Source organism: Ursus maritimus, unplaced genomic scaffold (assembly GCF_017311325.1).
Source record: "Ursus maritimus isolate PB19 unplaced genomic scaffold, ASM1731132v1 scaffold_7, whole genome shotgun sequence".
Classification (NCBI taxonomy): domain Eukaryota; kingdom Metazoa; phylum Chordata; class Mammalia; order Carnivora; family Ursidae; genus Ursus; species Ursus maritimus.
The window spans coordinates 5,414,765-5,429,190 of record NW_024426885.1 but is presented as its reverse complement, the minus strand read 5'-3'; the positions used below and the strand labels follow the sequence as shown (position 1 = coordinate 5,429,190).

The following is a 14,426-nucleotide window of genomic DNA, read 5'->3' as shown; positions in this document are numbered from 1 at the left end:
TACAAGTAATTTCCTTCTGTGCTTTTTTAGCTGGGTTTTTTTTTTTCCCTTTAAAAATGGTATTTCCTTTTCTGTTTGAGTAGATTCTACGCTTAGTCCACTGACCTTTTTCCTTAATCAGAAGTTGGTGCAAGTGCATATGGAACATCTGACCCTTTGGCTTCCCATCCCCAACATAACCCCCCCCACACACACACATTTGTGCACCCGTGCACACACCCGTGAACTCACGATTCTCCGGGTGTGTCTGGAAAGGCATACAGCTCCTTGTCCATCCATCTGCGCCTCTAGCAGGAGACAGATGGGCCAGGTTTTTAAGGTCAGCAGGGCTTAATCTTTGCTCTCCCCCACGTGACCTCTGGACACCTTCCCGGTCAACACATGCACATACCTGTCCTGCCCACTTCCTTCTTGCATGGGCTCATGCTCTCAGAGCCTGGTTAGTGTCACTGAAGAAAGAGATCAGATTAAATCACTTCGTAGTAAGGTTGACTACATCAGCTCTTCCAGGGGAGCTGCCTTTGAAAGGTTTTAGAAGCCTTAATCTAGCAGCCAGCCTCCAGTGGCCCCATTCTGGGGCCTTCCCTTTTCTTAAAGGGGAGAAGCTTGGAAGTGAAGCTGTGTGGCCCAACCATGTAGTGGAGTTGGTGCCTGCCCTGGCCTTGTATGTGAGCTCCTAGAGGACATACCTAAAGAGGGTCCAAGTTCATGGAGAAGAATCAGGAATCCCATCAGACACAAACTAACAGAGCAAATTTTTACTAATGGATAAAAATCTGTGGCACTATGAATTTTAGATAGTGTGCATAAATAAATAAATGCGTTGTTCCGCAGCTTATGCAGACTGGACAATCAGAGCAATCTGTGGTTTGCTGTCAGCCTGCTTCCCATTTACAGATGGACAAGTGTCTCTAGAACACTGATTGGTGGGCTAATCAGGGATCATAAACATTATATTATTTACACAGATTTGTTTTATTTTTACGGTTTGCTTAAATTAAATTACTATGATTATATAACAAATTACCATTAATGGACTATAATTAATAAGATGTCTTGTGTTTTCTTTGTGAAGGCTTTTGCCTTTGACAAGGGCCATTCTTCATCTCGTTAAGGTTTATAATTGATTTACTTTTTACAGGGTAAGTGGATTCAGTGACAGCCACCAGGACTTGCATGCTAATGATTGTCTTAGGTGTTGGTTTTCACTGGTGTGTCTTCCTTCAGGGTCCAACTCAGAGGCATGTCCAGATAATCATGGAGAAACTTCTTCGGACAGTGAACCGAACCGTCATTTCCATGGGGCGGGATTCCGAACTCATTGTAAGTGCTCAGTGACGTGTGCTTGGGTGTGTAATGGTGGCCAACACCATCTTTCTCAGGCATGTCACTTACTCTTACGCCCGAAAATCCACCTGGTCCTTTTCCAGCTGCCTTTTGACAGTAAGCTTGTTTTACTGTGTTGTAGCAAGCAGTTGACATGCATTTAGTCACGGTCTGGTCTATAAAATAGGCTGATTTTCCATGATTCTAGAAGCAAGTATCAAAGTTGAAGGGTCAGCAAACCAACATTTTGGAGACAGAAACATTTGATTCTAGTTTACTTGTAATTTACTTCTAGCAAAGGATATGTCTTTTCTTCTAAGTCTTTATTCTTCTGGTGGTTTCTTTCTACGTATTTACATTTAAGATGCCATTAATAAAATTTTATGAAGGACCTTAAAAAGTAATTGAGGTGCTGCAACCCAGGTATTTTATTGTCTACTCTGATACATTGTAGACGTTTCTCTTGTACAGATGACTGAGGCATGCAGTAGCATCTGTGATTTTTCTCAGGAACGTTTTAATAATAATTTCGATAGTTTTTCAAGTTTTGTATAATGGGAGTTTTTTCCCCCAGAGTTTACCATTCTCCTTCCAACCATTATCCTTAAGTTTGACTTCTTAGGCAAAAAATGCACACACAGGTCTCTTTTACTTCCCCTCATTTCTAGTACACATTACCATTTTACTAAGTTTGGTTGATGGTATTTAAAAAATTTTTTTTTTTCAAATCCAGGAACAAAACATCCAGTTAAAGAATTTTCATTGGCAACCAGACTAGATACCTTGGTCTTACCTGTGTGACCATAAGTCTTTCTGCTCATCCTGGGAGGGGACAATTAAGGTGACATGCATGTCTGTTGAGGCAACAAGGCAAGAACATAGTAGCATTGGATCGGATTGGTTTCTGCGGCTGGCATCAGGAAAGGATGCGGTTTTGGGTGAAATCACAGATGGGAGGCACAGAAGTGGGACAGTTGCTGCCTTAGTATGTTTCCGTCCAGTAAGACAGCATATTTCATGCTTCAGAGTTTCAGAATATGTTATGTTCACATTTTCCTTTTTAAGGTATGTCTCATTTAGGTCTGGACGATCACATGTATAAATTAGGAAATAAAATATTTCCGTGTAAGTCGGTTTTATTTGCAGCGGACTTTTCCATTATTCTGCAATAGTAGATTTGTCTACTTTATCATGTTCTTTTGTGTACTCTTAACACCTTTGTATAGGTGGTGGAGACGGGGCCCCATGGAGTAAGATGTGAGGTGACTCCAGGATCACCCCCAGGAGCTGGTGCTCCTGCCTTTCTGGGGTTGTGCCGTGGATGTCCTTGGAATACTCTCCTGTTGTGGACCTCTGAAGGGCCCAGAGGTGGGATGGATGATGTGTGGCTTGAAGCTGAACCAAGTTTGCTGCCATTCTCCTAAGATGACCCCTGTCAGAATTGGCTGGAGTACAGAGGTGGCGGTGACATGATTACACCGTGGGGTTGCAGGGAGTAGGTGATGGGCAGATGGGGGTGGTGGCCAGGGTCGGGACCAGTGAACTGAGGAGATAGTTCTAGGGTTAGGGGCCTGACCTGAGCAAGGTGTTCACTTGGGCCATCCCCTGCTGGCAAGGAGGTTAAACTGGGATGAGCAAGGCAAGAAGGAACTCATACAAGTTTGGATGAGGCTTGGAATGTGGAGAGATTGTAAGGTGCTTTCAATCAACGGATCTAGCAAAGCTCAAACAATTCAGGTGGAGTACGATGTCTTCTCTCAGACCATGTGGTCCCGGAGTTCTCTGGGAAAGTTTTCATCTTTGGCATGATGCCCATAGTCGTGACCATTTGTGATTGCAGCACGTTACTGATACTTAACTTCTGTGCTGGCCACTGTGTAACGAGTGGGAAGATTCTCATTTAATTCTCAGCTTTACTGTGCTTATGTGACTGCAGAAAATGTCCTGCAGAGACAGAAGAAATAGTTCTAGCTCTCACAGCTGGCATGGAAACTGTGGTTTGGTGCCTTGGGTTGGTGCTGGAGCTGGTTCTCCTCGTCTTTTCTGTAAGATTGATACTCGTGAGGCTCATCTCAGTGGCATCCAGGAAGTAGCGAAGGGGACTGTGAATTGCTCCTAGGTCTTCATCCTACGTAGGGAGGCAGCTGTCCAGCGAAGTAAGTAAGCACCTTTCCATTCAGTCATTTCCATGGGCCACATGCTAGGATCTCCTGGAGGTAGAAGGGGGGTTGGGTACCCCTTTCCCGAAGGGCCCGGAGGACCCCTCCAGAGTTTCTGAGGAGGAGCCCATGCATATTTGAAGAAGGAGCCCATGCATATTCGAAGAAGGGGGGATGACAGTGAGGACCCTCACTCAGTCTTACCCTGCTGGGGACCCGTTCCTATTGGGCAGTCAGGAGGGGTTCAGGGCCCTGTCTGGGAACCGGGGTGTGGAGCAAACCACCCACGTCCAGGCCCATTCCCCACCGTCCTGACTTTCTCCCATAGAAGTCTCTAGAAGCAGGAAGGGGATTTAGGCCCTAAGCAGATGCCTCCCAATTCCAACATCTCCACTATCCATAAAAGGAGTCCAGAGATTCCTTTTGTAAAACCAACAAGGCTCTCATGGAAAGACTCTCGAAAGAAAAAAACAGATTCTGAATAAGCTGTAATTACTCAATGGGCAGCAGCAGCATCGAGATGTTTTCATGAAGGACGATTACCTTTTAAAATGAGTTCTTTAGAAGAACCTTGAAGTCATCAAGGAACCGTGAGCCCTTGTGATGCCCACAGAGTGGGAAGACGGAAACGCTGTCCTGCGCTGTGTGCCTGACCTTGCTTTTCCGATTTGCTCAGATGCAGATTTATGCATTAGCTTCTTAATGTCACTGTTGTTGCTCTGTGAATTTAGATTAGAGGAAGATCTGGAGAGAAAAATAGCCCTGGCAGGGTGGACAAAAATCTCAGTCAGGGGACCTTCTAGAGTAGAAGAGCAGAGGATGGTTTCCAGATCTGTCCTCGGTAAGCTGTAATATTCCAGTGTAACATGGGGATTTCAGTCCCTATGTGTTTGTACTCGTTTTTGCATAAACGGAATGGAAATGGTGTAACTATGAATCAGCTTAAGGATTCTAAGTAATCACTGGAAATGGATTTAAAAATTAAAGTGATTAAAAAAGTGTTGAATAGGTATGCTTCGTGTAATGATTTATTCCTCGATACTGTCAACAATAATACCTGGAATGTGGCCTCCGTTTGCATCGGAATGTTACTCGTTGGGAATGCTATTGTGGGCTGACAGTTTCCCTATCTATTCATGTATGGAATTGAGAAATGAGGGACTTCCCCTGTCACTGGAGAATCTGTGATGTAGAGTGTGAGCCCTTAAATATATATATAAAATTTATTTGAGAGAGAGAGAGCACGCCCAAGGTGAGGGGCAGAAGGAGAAGCAGACTCCCCACTGAGCAGGGAGCCCAACGCAGAGCTCCATCCCAGGACCCCAGAATCATGACCTGAGCCGAAGGCAGCTGCTTAACTGACTGGGCCACCCAGGCGCCCGAGCCTTTTCTGTCTGTGTCTGTGGTGTTTCCTAAACACTGTACAGTTGATTGTGTATTGTTTGTTTGGTTTATTTGATACCTTTCAGCATTCTGTATGAAATGAGCTGTTGGAATGCATCTCATGCATAGGATAAAAATGTGCCATAATCCTAAGTATCCTACTTTTTAACAAATAAAATTGCATCGGGCAAGTGCAGAAGTGTAGATCTTGTAGGTGCCTGAAACAGGCCCTAACCCAGAAGCCTTGCAGTGACCTTGCCACAGAATTGAGATGCCATCTTTATTCCACTGGGGTTTGATCCTGTGCAATAATTGAGAGATATGCTTAGTTTAATACTGTCCGATTTCAGATTTTTTTTTTTTTTTAAAGATTTTATTTATTTATGTGAAAGAGAGACAGCCAGCGAGAGAGGGAACAGAGCAGGCGAGTGAGAGAGGAAGAAGCAGGCTCCTAGCAGAGGAGCCCGATGTGGGACTCGATCCCGGAACGCCGGGATCACACCCTGAGCCGAAGGCAGATGCTTTAACGACTGTGCTACCCAGGCGCCCCCGATTTCAGATTTTTTATTTCTCTTCCTTTTTGGAAGTTTCTGGGGCCCTCAGTGTTAGGCAGTGCTCCTCGTCATGGTACATGGTTCTGAGCCGTGCTGCGCTAGGTGCTTTTGTTTGTGGACAGATGGCATGACCAGCCTTCTGCTGGGTGACCTGGTACCGCTTCCGCCCCTCCCCCCATGCGCGTGTGTCTGTGCTGGGATAAAGCACTTGTACGCACAGCTGGCTTGAGAGAAGACCAGATGAGTCATCCACAGGGCTGTGTCTCCTCCTGTGATATTAGGTGCTGCTGCTCCTTCCCAGTGATCAGATTTACATTCTGTTAATGGGTCCTTTAAAAATGTAATCGAATGAAAAGGACTTTTAAAGATTTTTCTGTGGCCTGGATACCCACCAGAAGACTGGCAATTCCTAATTCACTAAAGTGAAAATGTGGGCCTTTTCTAAGGACCTTGCAAAATTCTCCAGGAGGGCTTAGGAAAGGGGCAAATGGCGCCTCTGGTGAGCGGCACACCTCCTGATTCACTCCACTCCCATGATGGAACGTATTCTGTCTCTGCTCTGAGCACCAACGGGGGGGGGGGGGTGACACTGATGGGCCCCGGGTGTGTTTCATTGTGAGATCGGCATCGCTGGTGGGGGAGATGCTGTTAGTGGGAACCCGGTGCTTTGAGCCTCAGTAATTTATAAGGACCTGACATGTTTCTTCACTTGGAAAAGAGTGTCCTAGAACTGGCCTCCCAGTGGAGAGAGAGCGCTTTTACCAAGACTCCTGACCCAGTATTTTCACAAAGATGTGCTTCGTCCCCGTGCATGAACATTCAATTTTGCGATGTTTGTTCTTTCAAAGAAGTTGAAGTATGAATGTGCTTTCTAAAAAAAACTGTTCTTAATCTTCATTTGCAAAAGAAAGTAATATGTTATAAAAGTTCCAAATTGATGGTGTTTCCCTCTTCTATATGAGTGTCATAGAAAGTGTCTCTGATGGTATGTTTGCCAATAAATCTACCTTGAAGACTTGTGGCTTTTAGAAAACCATAGCCTGACATGCGTGTGCGTGGGAGCTGTGATGGTTTTATATATATATATATATATATATATATATATATATATATATACCCATTTTTATTAGGTATTGGTACACCAATTCTTCCTGGCCTTTCTCACATTTCTAGTGTTTTCTCAAGGTTGGTCCCTGACTGTGGATTTACCGCAGAGGAAAGAAACACCATGTCACTGCCTGGGTCAAATATTCCATGCAGTTCTTGCATATTCATACTAAATCACAAAGGTATCTTCAGTTAATTATCAAGCTACTTAAAAGGCAATATGCTGCTCTCACATGACCTTCTTATCTGCCGAAATGTATGCTGCACGTGACCACAGGCTTAGTTAACACCAGTTCACAGCATGGAACACTCTTCTGGATCCTGTGACTCCTCCAGTAAATAAATTGGTCGCACACTTGTCTCCTGCCAAATGTGCCAGTGATAGAGCTTTTCTAGATAAAAGGAGATAAATCAGTACAGAAAGCAGCTGCTGTGAACTTTCGGTGACGCTTCGCCAACGAAACCGCCTCACTTAGTAATCAAGTCAAATTTTACTTGCTGATAAAAACGCTCTGGAATGGTCAGTCCACTGGTGGTGGCTCCGTGCTGTTCCCGGTGGCGTGGAACAGACGCGGTCACAACCCAGTTCTCTCTTCTCCGAAAGGCACAATGCGGGCACTCTGATTTGATGGTGCATCGTCTGAGCTGTGATCCAGGATTGTGAAACTCAGCTCTGCCATGCTACCATGCTCCTGCAGGGAGGATGGCTTCGTCAGGCAGGCTCCTGGTTACTGTCTGAGACTGGAGGCAGCTGGTGCTGGTTCATAAATGTGACTGCATTTATGCCCCACCTCAGGTCTCCCCAGCAACTCTGCTCACATCCTACACCCTTTTCCCACACCTTGGTTTCCTCCCTGTTACACTCTGCTGGGGTTGGGGGAGGGCCTGAGATCCAAGGAGCAGGTGCAGAGGCCCTGGGACTCCTTGGAGGTCAGTTGCAAACCAGTCACTTGGAAAGTACCCACGAGGCAGAATGCCCTTTGCCTTATCTAGTTTGTATACACAGCACCCATAGGTGGCTCAGAGTGAGTATAGAGTGGGACCTGGAGTATTTTTTTCCCAGATGCTGCAGGCTGGCGCACTAGGTTTTCCTCCCCACCCTGCACACGGGTTAACACCCATCTCTTCCTTTCCCTGGTGAGTGTGTGAGGGCAACAGAGCCTCTGTCTCTGCCTCAGTGATCCCACCATCTTGGTAGGTGGACTGTCTTAGTGCAGACAGTGGGAAAGGGGGTGGGGAGGTCTCCGCTCCTAGGCTTCCAGGCGGGCCTCTCCCTTGGGAGAGGGCACGAGTTTTGGGTTGGTCTCTGCTGGAGAGACAGGGTGCTCAGCCCAATTGGGGTGTAGATCTTTCACTCACACTCCCCTCCTCCCTCCAGAGAGGAAGAAAAGAAGGAGCTGGCCTATCCTCTGTGGCTGGAGACCTGCTTGGTGGCTGATTTAGAGAGAAGCTGTCTCCATGGGGCCCTTACAGGATTTGTCTTGGAAACACTGATGAGTTCACTTGTCTCTCTGAGGGTCTTTAAAAATTACACAAGTGAGCCAGATCCTGCTGTGAGCCTGTATTAAGCTTTGTGCCATTAAAAAGTCTTCCTGTCCTCCTGGTGGCTAAAGCCCCTGCCAGGGTCCAGGGTCTGGTAAGCACTGCCCGAGCTGCATTTCCGCCCTGCCCTCTCCAGCCAGGCCAGGTGAGCCTGAGGACGCCTGACCACCATCTCCTCTCCTGAAGATCCTTCCTTTATTATTACTTTCTTAGATTACTTCTATTTTCCCAAATGATTGAGACCATGAAATAAGTTTAAGAGCCACACAAAACATTACCTTTGATTTTTTATTTAAAAATTAATAAAGAACTTAGTGACAAGTATAATAATTTAATCTCTATACGTAATGCCATGTGTACATGTACATATGAGGGAACACTGTACTTTTTACCTTGGTTTTGTATCAAAGTTTTTACTTAAATCTTTCTAAGAGAAGAATCGGCATCTGTTCATGACACATTGCAATTAAACTATGAAATGATTTTGAAAATATTCTTTTTCTATTCTGAAGATAGTTTTAGTTTTAAATAGGAATTATCTTCAGTTTCCTTTTTGACGCTGAAAATTTCTTTTCTTTTCTTTTTTTTTTTTTTGGTCTTGACTGCTTTCAAACAGCGATGTCATTCTGTTTACTAGGAGACAGATTTATAGCACTAATTAGAAAGCTGCTAACACCCTTATTTCAATTCACCGAGATAGTCGGGATTCTTAAAACACAAGGGGATATAACTTGTTGCAAACATTTTTATAACTTTAGTTAAAAACAGTATAAAATACATGAAACACTTTTTTTTTTTAAATTTTTGTCTACATGAAACAATTGCACTTCCTTCATGGTACGGGATCAACGTGTCTGTCCTTTCCCTTGCACAAAAGTATTTCTCAATTCTGTTTACTGATAATTCAAGGATTTCTGTCCTCACATAGTGTTTCCATAAAAGATGTGTGTTTTTCTTTTAATTAAAGCGTACCTCTGCAGTATAGTGTGAGTAATCCCCAGAGAATGCTTACAGGATACACTCTTCATTTTTATCAATTCCAGGTCTGATGGCTGATCACTAGGTCCTTGTAGAATCGAAACACTTAGAACTAAAATAGATTTGCTGTTGAGTGAGGAGGAAACGCATGGCGAGAAATAGCTCTGAGGTGAAAAATGCAGGTAGAGATCCTTTTACTGAGGGTAGCCACTTTGCTTTTGGCATCTAATCAATGAGGTGTCCATGTCAGCACGAGATTAGATGTGAAACTTTTGGACAGAAACTTGAAGACTAGGTTTTCTTGTATGTTCACAAACTATTCAAAATTTAAGTTGTACAAAAAAAGGCAAAATAAGATTCCCTACTTCCTATCGTGAAAAGCAGAAACTTGACAGACCAAGTCCTTCGTAGACGAGAGGGGCTTTTGATTTCTATAAAAAGATACTTGCAAAGGTGCAAAAGAATATGTGGAAAAATAAAGGAACTAAGATTTATATTGCAATGTATAATCAAAAGAGAACTCTAAGTGTCACTGTTTATTTAAAAAATACCTAAAAACATTTGATTCACAGCTTTCCCCTAGGTATGTCATTGAGTACAACTGACTAATAGGTTAGATGTAGGTGACATTAAGTGTGTTTGTTCCTAGCAGCTAAACTAAACACGCGGTTTCTCTTTGAGATGGTCAGGTCTTCCACGGTGGTTACGGAGCAGAACGGATTGTATGAAACGTCTGGCCGCGCTTTTGGTGATGAACAATGTCTCAAAAATTGATCCACAGAAACACTTTCTGGCAGCAGAGAACACCTGTAATTTATTGGTGACTGTATTATCCATTGTGTATCTCTCTGTGTGTTTTCAAATTCTTGCCAGAATTTATCATTTGGCCTTTGGGTACCAAAAGATTAAAAATGAGATCTAAGAAAGCTTAGTGTCCAATAGCTCTGACCCTGTCAACATCAGTGATTAAAGGCATGTCCTGACTTTGGGGGACTCCTGGCTGCTGGCCATTTGGAAGATGAGCAGTAAACGTGTCGCAGGTCTGGAGATGAGGAGAATGCTAAGTTTGAGGTGTCAGTGTGACACTGGGATGTGGTCACTTGGCTTAGCGTTACGGCGCGTGAAGGCAAATACACATATAGTCACATTGTAGAGATTGTTTATGGTCTCCGACCACTTGAAAAAATTGTGCTTTCTCCAGAATTTGATGTGCTGAAAATGGCACTCGCCCCCTGCTTATTTGCAAAATTAAACATAAAAATGAAGTCCTTTGCAAACATAAGGCTTGCTTTTTCTTCTCATTATTTAAAAAAAAAAAAAAGTAAAAGTAAAGGCTTAAAAGTAATTATGAGTTTTAGCTGTGTACAGAGTGACAGCCCACGGTCTCGCAGGCCAGTAATGTAACACACTTGCCGATCTGGGGGCAGGGTGGGGGCATAGAATTTTTTACTTATCATCTTTGACTACATAAGCTTCATTTCAGAGTTGATATCCCACATCCGTGAACGGCAAAGAACAGCCGGCAAGGTGTGACGTTTGCCACCTTGCTTCTGTTCATATCTGTTGGTACAAAGGCCTTTTTGGTAAGCAGGGTGGGAAGTGGGAGGCGTCTGAGCCAGCCACGGCTCACTCGATCCTATTCATTTTGGAACACGATTTACTTAACTCCAGTGGGTTTTAAAGGCGGCCTTTAGAATCCACATGCCATGAGTTTTAAAGAAACCAGAGTTTCCATCTTCCGTGCTTTTTAGATTCGGGTTTGGATTTTTGCTTGGGAGTAGCGGAGTAGGGCTCCTGAGAGTAAGGCGAAGGCACAACCTGAGTCTCCTCAAAAGGGTGGAGTTTCTTCAGAACTGGCTGGAGCTTGTCTTCTTGCTGCTTAAAGTCCAGCTCCACACTGGGGAGAAGAGAGAGGGGAGAATTTAGTGCTTGGTCTTTCATATGTAAAGATCCCCCTTGGTGACTGCAAAATGCGGCGACATCCTACCAGGGTGATAATCGGTTTGCGTTAAGTTTATGATGTAATTTTATGGCATTGGGAGTAAGCAGTCGGCTCTGATCTATTTTAGCTCTGTGCCTGGGAACTATCTCAAATAGGTTCATTTTCTTCGAAAATCACTTAACTTGCTTTCATGGCAAACCTTCGAAGTTTTATTAACGTACCCAGTTGGTGTCAGAGTGTGTCATGTGTTTGTTGTAATGAAAAAGGTGACATCCGAATAACCCTTTTGCTTTCCATAGACCGCACACACGTGTTTCGTGGAATAAACAGGTAACCAGAAGTGTGAGTGTTTGGGGGCCATCTTAGCTCATACAGAGCAGGGGTGTGAAAGCCCTGTGCCCGTGCACCTTTTCACAAGATCAGAGAAATCCATGGACCTCACCTCAGACAGTTGTGGCATGACGTGACCTTGGCTTCTGTTCTCCTTACGAAATCTCATTTCCTACCAAAGTGGTAAGAGCCATGATATCCAGCCTCGGGGAAAATAGTGTGTTTATGGAGTCAACGCTGTTGAACGTCACTCCGTGGTGACGAAAGACAGTGTTTCAGGCAAGAACATGGAGTTCGGTGAAAATAACCCAAAATTATAATTACATTGCTGAAGCCAAAGCGTGTAGATGTATAGCCATGTAGAAGGACCTTTGGCAGTAGTGACGATGTTTATGTTAGAATAACAGGATTCAAAGCAATTTTTTTCTTAGGAAATTTCTCCACAGAATACTGTGGACTGTCTGGGGTCCTTCCTTCCCTTCATGGCTTTGGGAAACCCATTGTTGATCCCCTAACTAACTTCTAGGGGGTCCCCTTGGCCTTCAGGATGAGACGCCCTGGTCCAGTGACACTTCTCTGTGATGGTCCCAGTAGTCATGAGCCTTGCCTCCCTTCTCACCGCCCCTGTACCCCAACAATTTGAACGTGGGCACTGCATCACGCCAGGCCTCTGGAGAATTCCGCCCTGTGCTCCTTCCATGTCTGGTCTGGAGGCTGACTAAATGTCAGTAGATTTCAGTAAACGCTCAGCGATGATGATAATACATGAGCTCATAACATTTTATATCCAGTAGAGCCATAAACCATTTATAAACATGAAATCCTATTGATTTAGAGAACCATTAATCCTAGCCAAATTTTGACATTTTAGAAAGAGAAAACAGCAAAGCTGTATTATCCGGAGTTTTAAAAACAAGTTCAAGACCCATCTAATGGACCATTTTATGTTTTAAATCCACTGTTCCATTTTTCTTACCATCAAAGACTATAATAGCACTGGAAAAATTAAAAATATTGTCAGGGAAGTTTATGGCTAGTTAACCCCTGCTCCCAAAACAAGAATTATTTTTTCCCTTCATTTCAGAGGGCCTTTGTGAGTTACGCTGCAGTTTATAGGAGGCAGAACGAAACCTCGTGAGCTCGTGCCTTGCTAATCTAGAGCGCGTGATGATGGAGGCACGGTTCCCTTTAAGGCGGTTGTGGAAAGTGACAATCTGCATTTATGAGCCATGAGCGCATTTACGTGGTGTGGTAAGAACAACAAGGACCGACATCCTGCCTTTTCCTCTTGGTGTCGCAGGGGCCATGTGGGCTTCGACAAGTCCCTGCCTGACAATCTCCCTGAATTATGGTGAGGATTTCCAACGCCCCTCACCCCCGCAAAGAAAAATCAGTGAAAAAGTGTCCTAAACTCTTAAGATGCAATTCAGATATTATGTAATCCTTATTATCTATTGATTGATCACTCATTTTATCCTGGGAACCAGAGTTAGCAGTGACAATGATGCCTGTGGAGGAATTCTCCAGCTTGGACCTTTCACAAGCAAAAATGAGGATCTTGCAGTTGAGTTTGTGAGGCCCTGTGGTATCCAGCGTGGTATGTTAGGTAGAAAGGGGTCATTTGGTTAATACTGAAAGCATGTGCTCCAGATCATAACCACCTCAACGGTCCCAGATAGGTTTTGAGTTATTAGATTGGCAGGTGGGTGCTCGCGTGTCCTAGGCTAACGGTACAATTCTGGGTACCTGTAATTATTGAATTCCCATTAAGCTGCTACACTGGGAATCCTGTTATTAACCAATTTATCACACCGTGGAACCATGTAATCACAGAGTAATCTAATCTGAGTTCTTGTTAACAAAATGACTCGACTCTATCTGTCGAGTTGATTCCCATTTGCCCTTCCCCATTACTGAAAAGCTGCCCTCGAGCAGGAGAAGGAGCAGGAACAGGCTTCGTTACAGAGGGAGTGTGTATGGCCACCGATGCCCTCTGGGAAATGCCCCTGGTGGGTCTGGCAGTGACCTTGAGCCATGCCCCCCTCTGCTCCTGTCATTCACGGGCGCCTGTGGAGCAGTGTGCCCTGGCTAACAGACACATTGATGCGTATCGCTGTGTCCACTGTTTTCCCCTGGGGGCCTTTTGTCAATGTGGAAGGAACACACCAAGTCTCTGGGCTGATCTGAAGCAGACAACTGGCTAGAGAGGGCAGGGTCTGAAGGTTAGTCTTCTGGCCAACTCTGGCTGACACAGAGTAAAGGTCCCTTTAGTTTTAGCCAAATGGCCTGAAGAAAGCAGCATCTGCTGTCCTGGCTAGAGCAGAGGACCTGGCAGAAGCCACTGATGGACACAGGGCCCTTGGACTCTGCACACAGACTCCTGTCCCTGTGAGTTATCCAGATGGTGCCTGGGGAGGCTGCCTGGTGGAGAGGCACTGCCCTCACTCTGGGCTAGAGCACTGACACCTGAGTGACACCAGGTGTGGGGGACGGGGCCCCACCTGCTGCCTGGCAGATGGTATGGTGTGGGAGTGGTCACCATTGCTACGGTCTTCATGGCTCTGACTTTTTCCCTGCCCGAAACTCCTGTCCTTGCTCCTGGCATGGTTCGCCACTCCTCGTCCCTCTGTCCCCCAGGTACACATTACCTCCTCATTCTCTAGCCACCTTCTGACAGATCACCTACCACTGCTCCTTTCTCTTCTCCTTCTCTGCCCTCACCTAGAATAATTACTTATTTGTGTCTGGACTATGTTGCCTCCATCCCCCAGATGCAGGTGCCAGGACTTGGGGGACTGTTGTCTCATCCCCGTTCCCAGGACCTACAGCAGAACCTGGACTATGGCAGCTGACTGTGTAATATCTACTGAATTAAACAAATGAACACAGAGCCTTAAAAAACAAATTCACCTTGGCTTTAGTCCCAGTTGCCCTGGGCTGCTCTGTTTGGGTCAGCGCCATTGCCCGTGCCCCCTCTCTCCTCCCACACTGAACCCAGTCCTTGCGCCAATCAAACAGGGCTTCTGGAAGAAGTTAGTGGGCCCACTCCAGGTGGAATCTGGCCCAGCACCATTCTCTCAGAACTTAATTGAAGAAGATGGTGAA

General features: G+C 45.0%; 2 protein-coding genes across 2 annotated transcripts in view; one reads left to right on the top strand and one right to left on the bottom strand.

Annotated features, from left to right (window-relative positions):
* DOCK1 (dedicator of cytokinesis 1) overlaps positions 1–14,426 on the top strand; it is a 495,125-nt gene that overhangs the window by 192,748 nt on the left and 287,951 nt on the right. Inside the window, 1 exon segment of the mRNA XM_040623969.1 lies at positions 1,228–1,323. Coding sequence (XP_040479903.1) covers positions 1,228–1,323 — 96 coding nt within the window.
* Positions 10,711–14,426, bottom strand: part of INSYN2A (inhibitory synaptic factor 2A) — a 37,851-nt gene continuing 34,135 nt past the window's right edge. Inside the window, exon 3 of the mRNA XM_008685660.2 lies at positions 10,711–10,946. Within this exon, the coding sequence (XP_008683882.2) occupies positions 10,763–10,946 (184 nt within the window). The 3' untranslated portion in view covers positions 10,711–10,762. The remainder of the gene's footprint in view (positions 10,947–14,426) is intronic.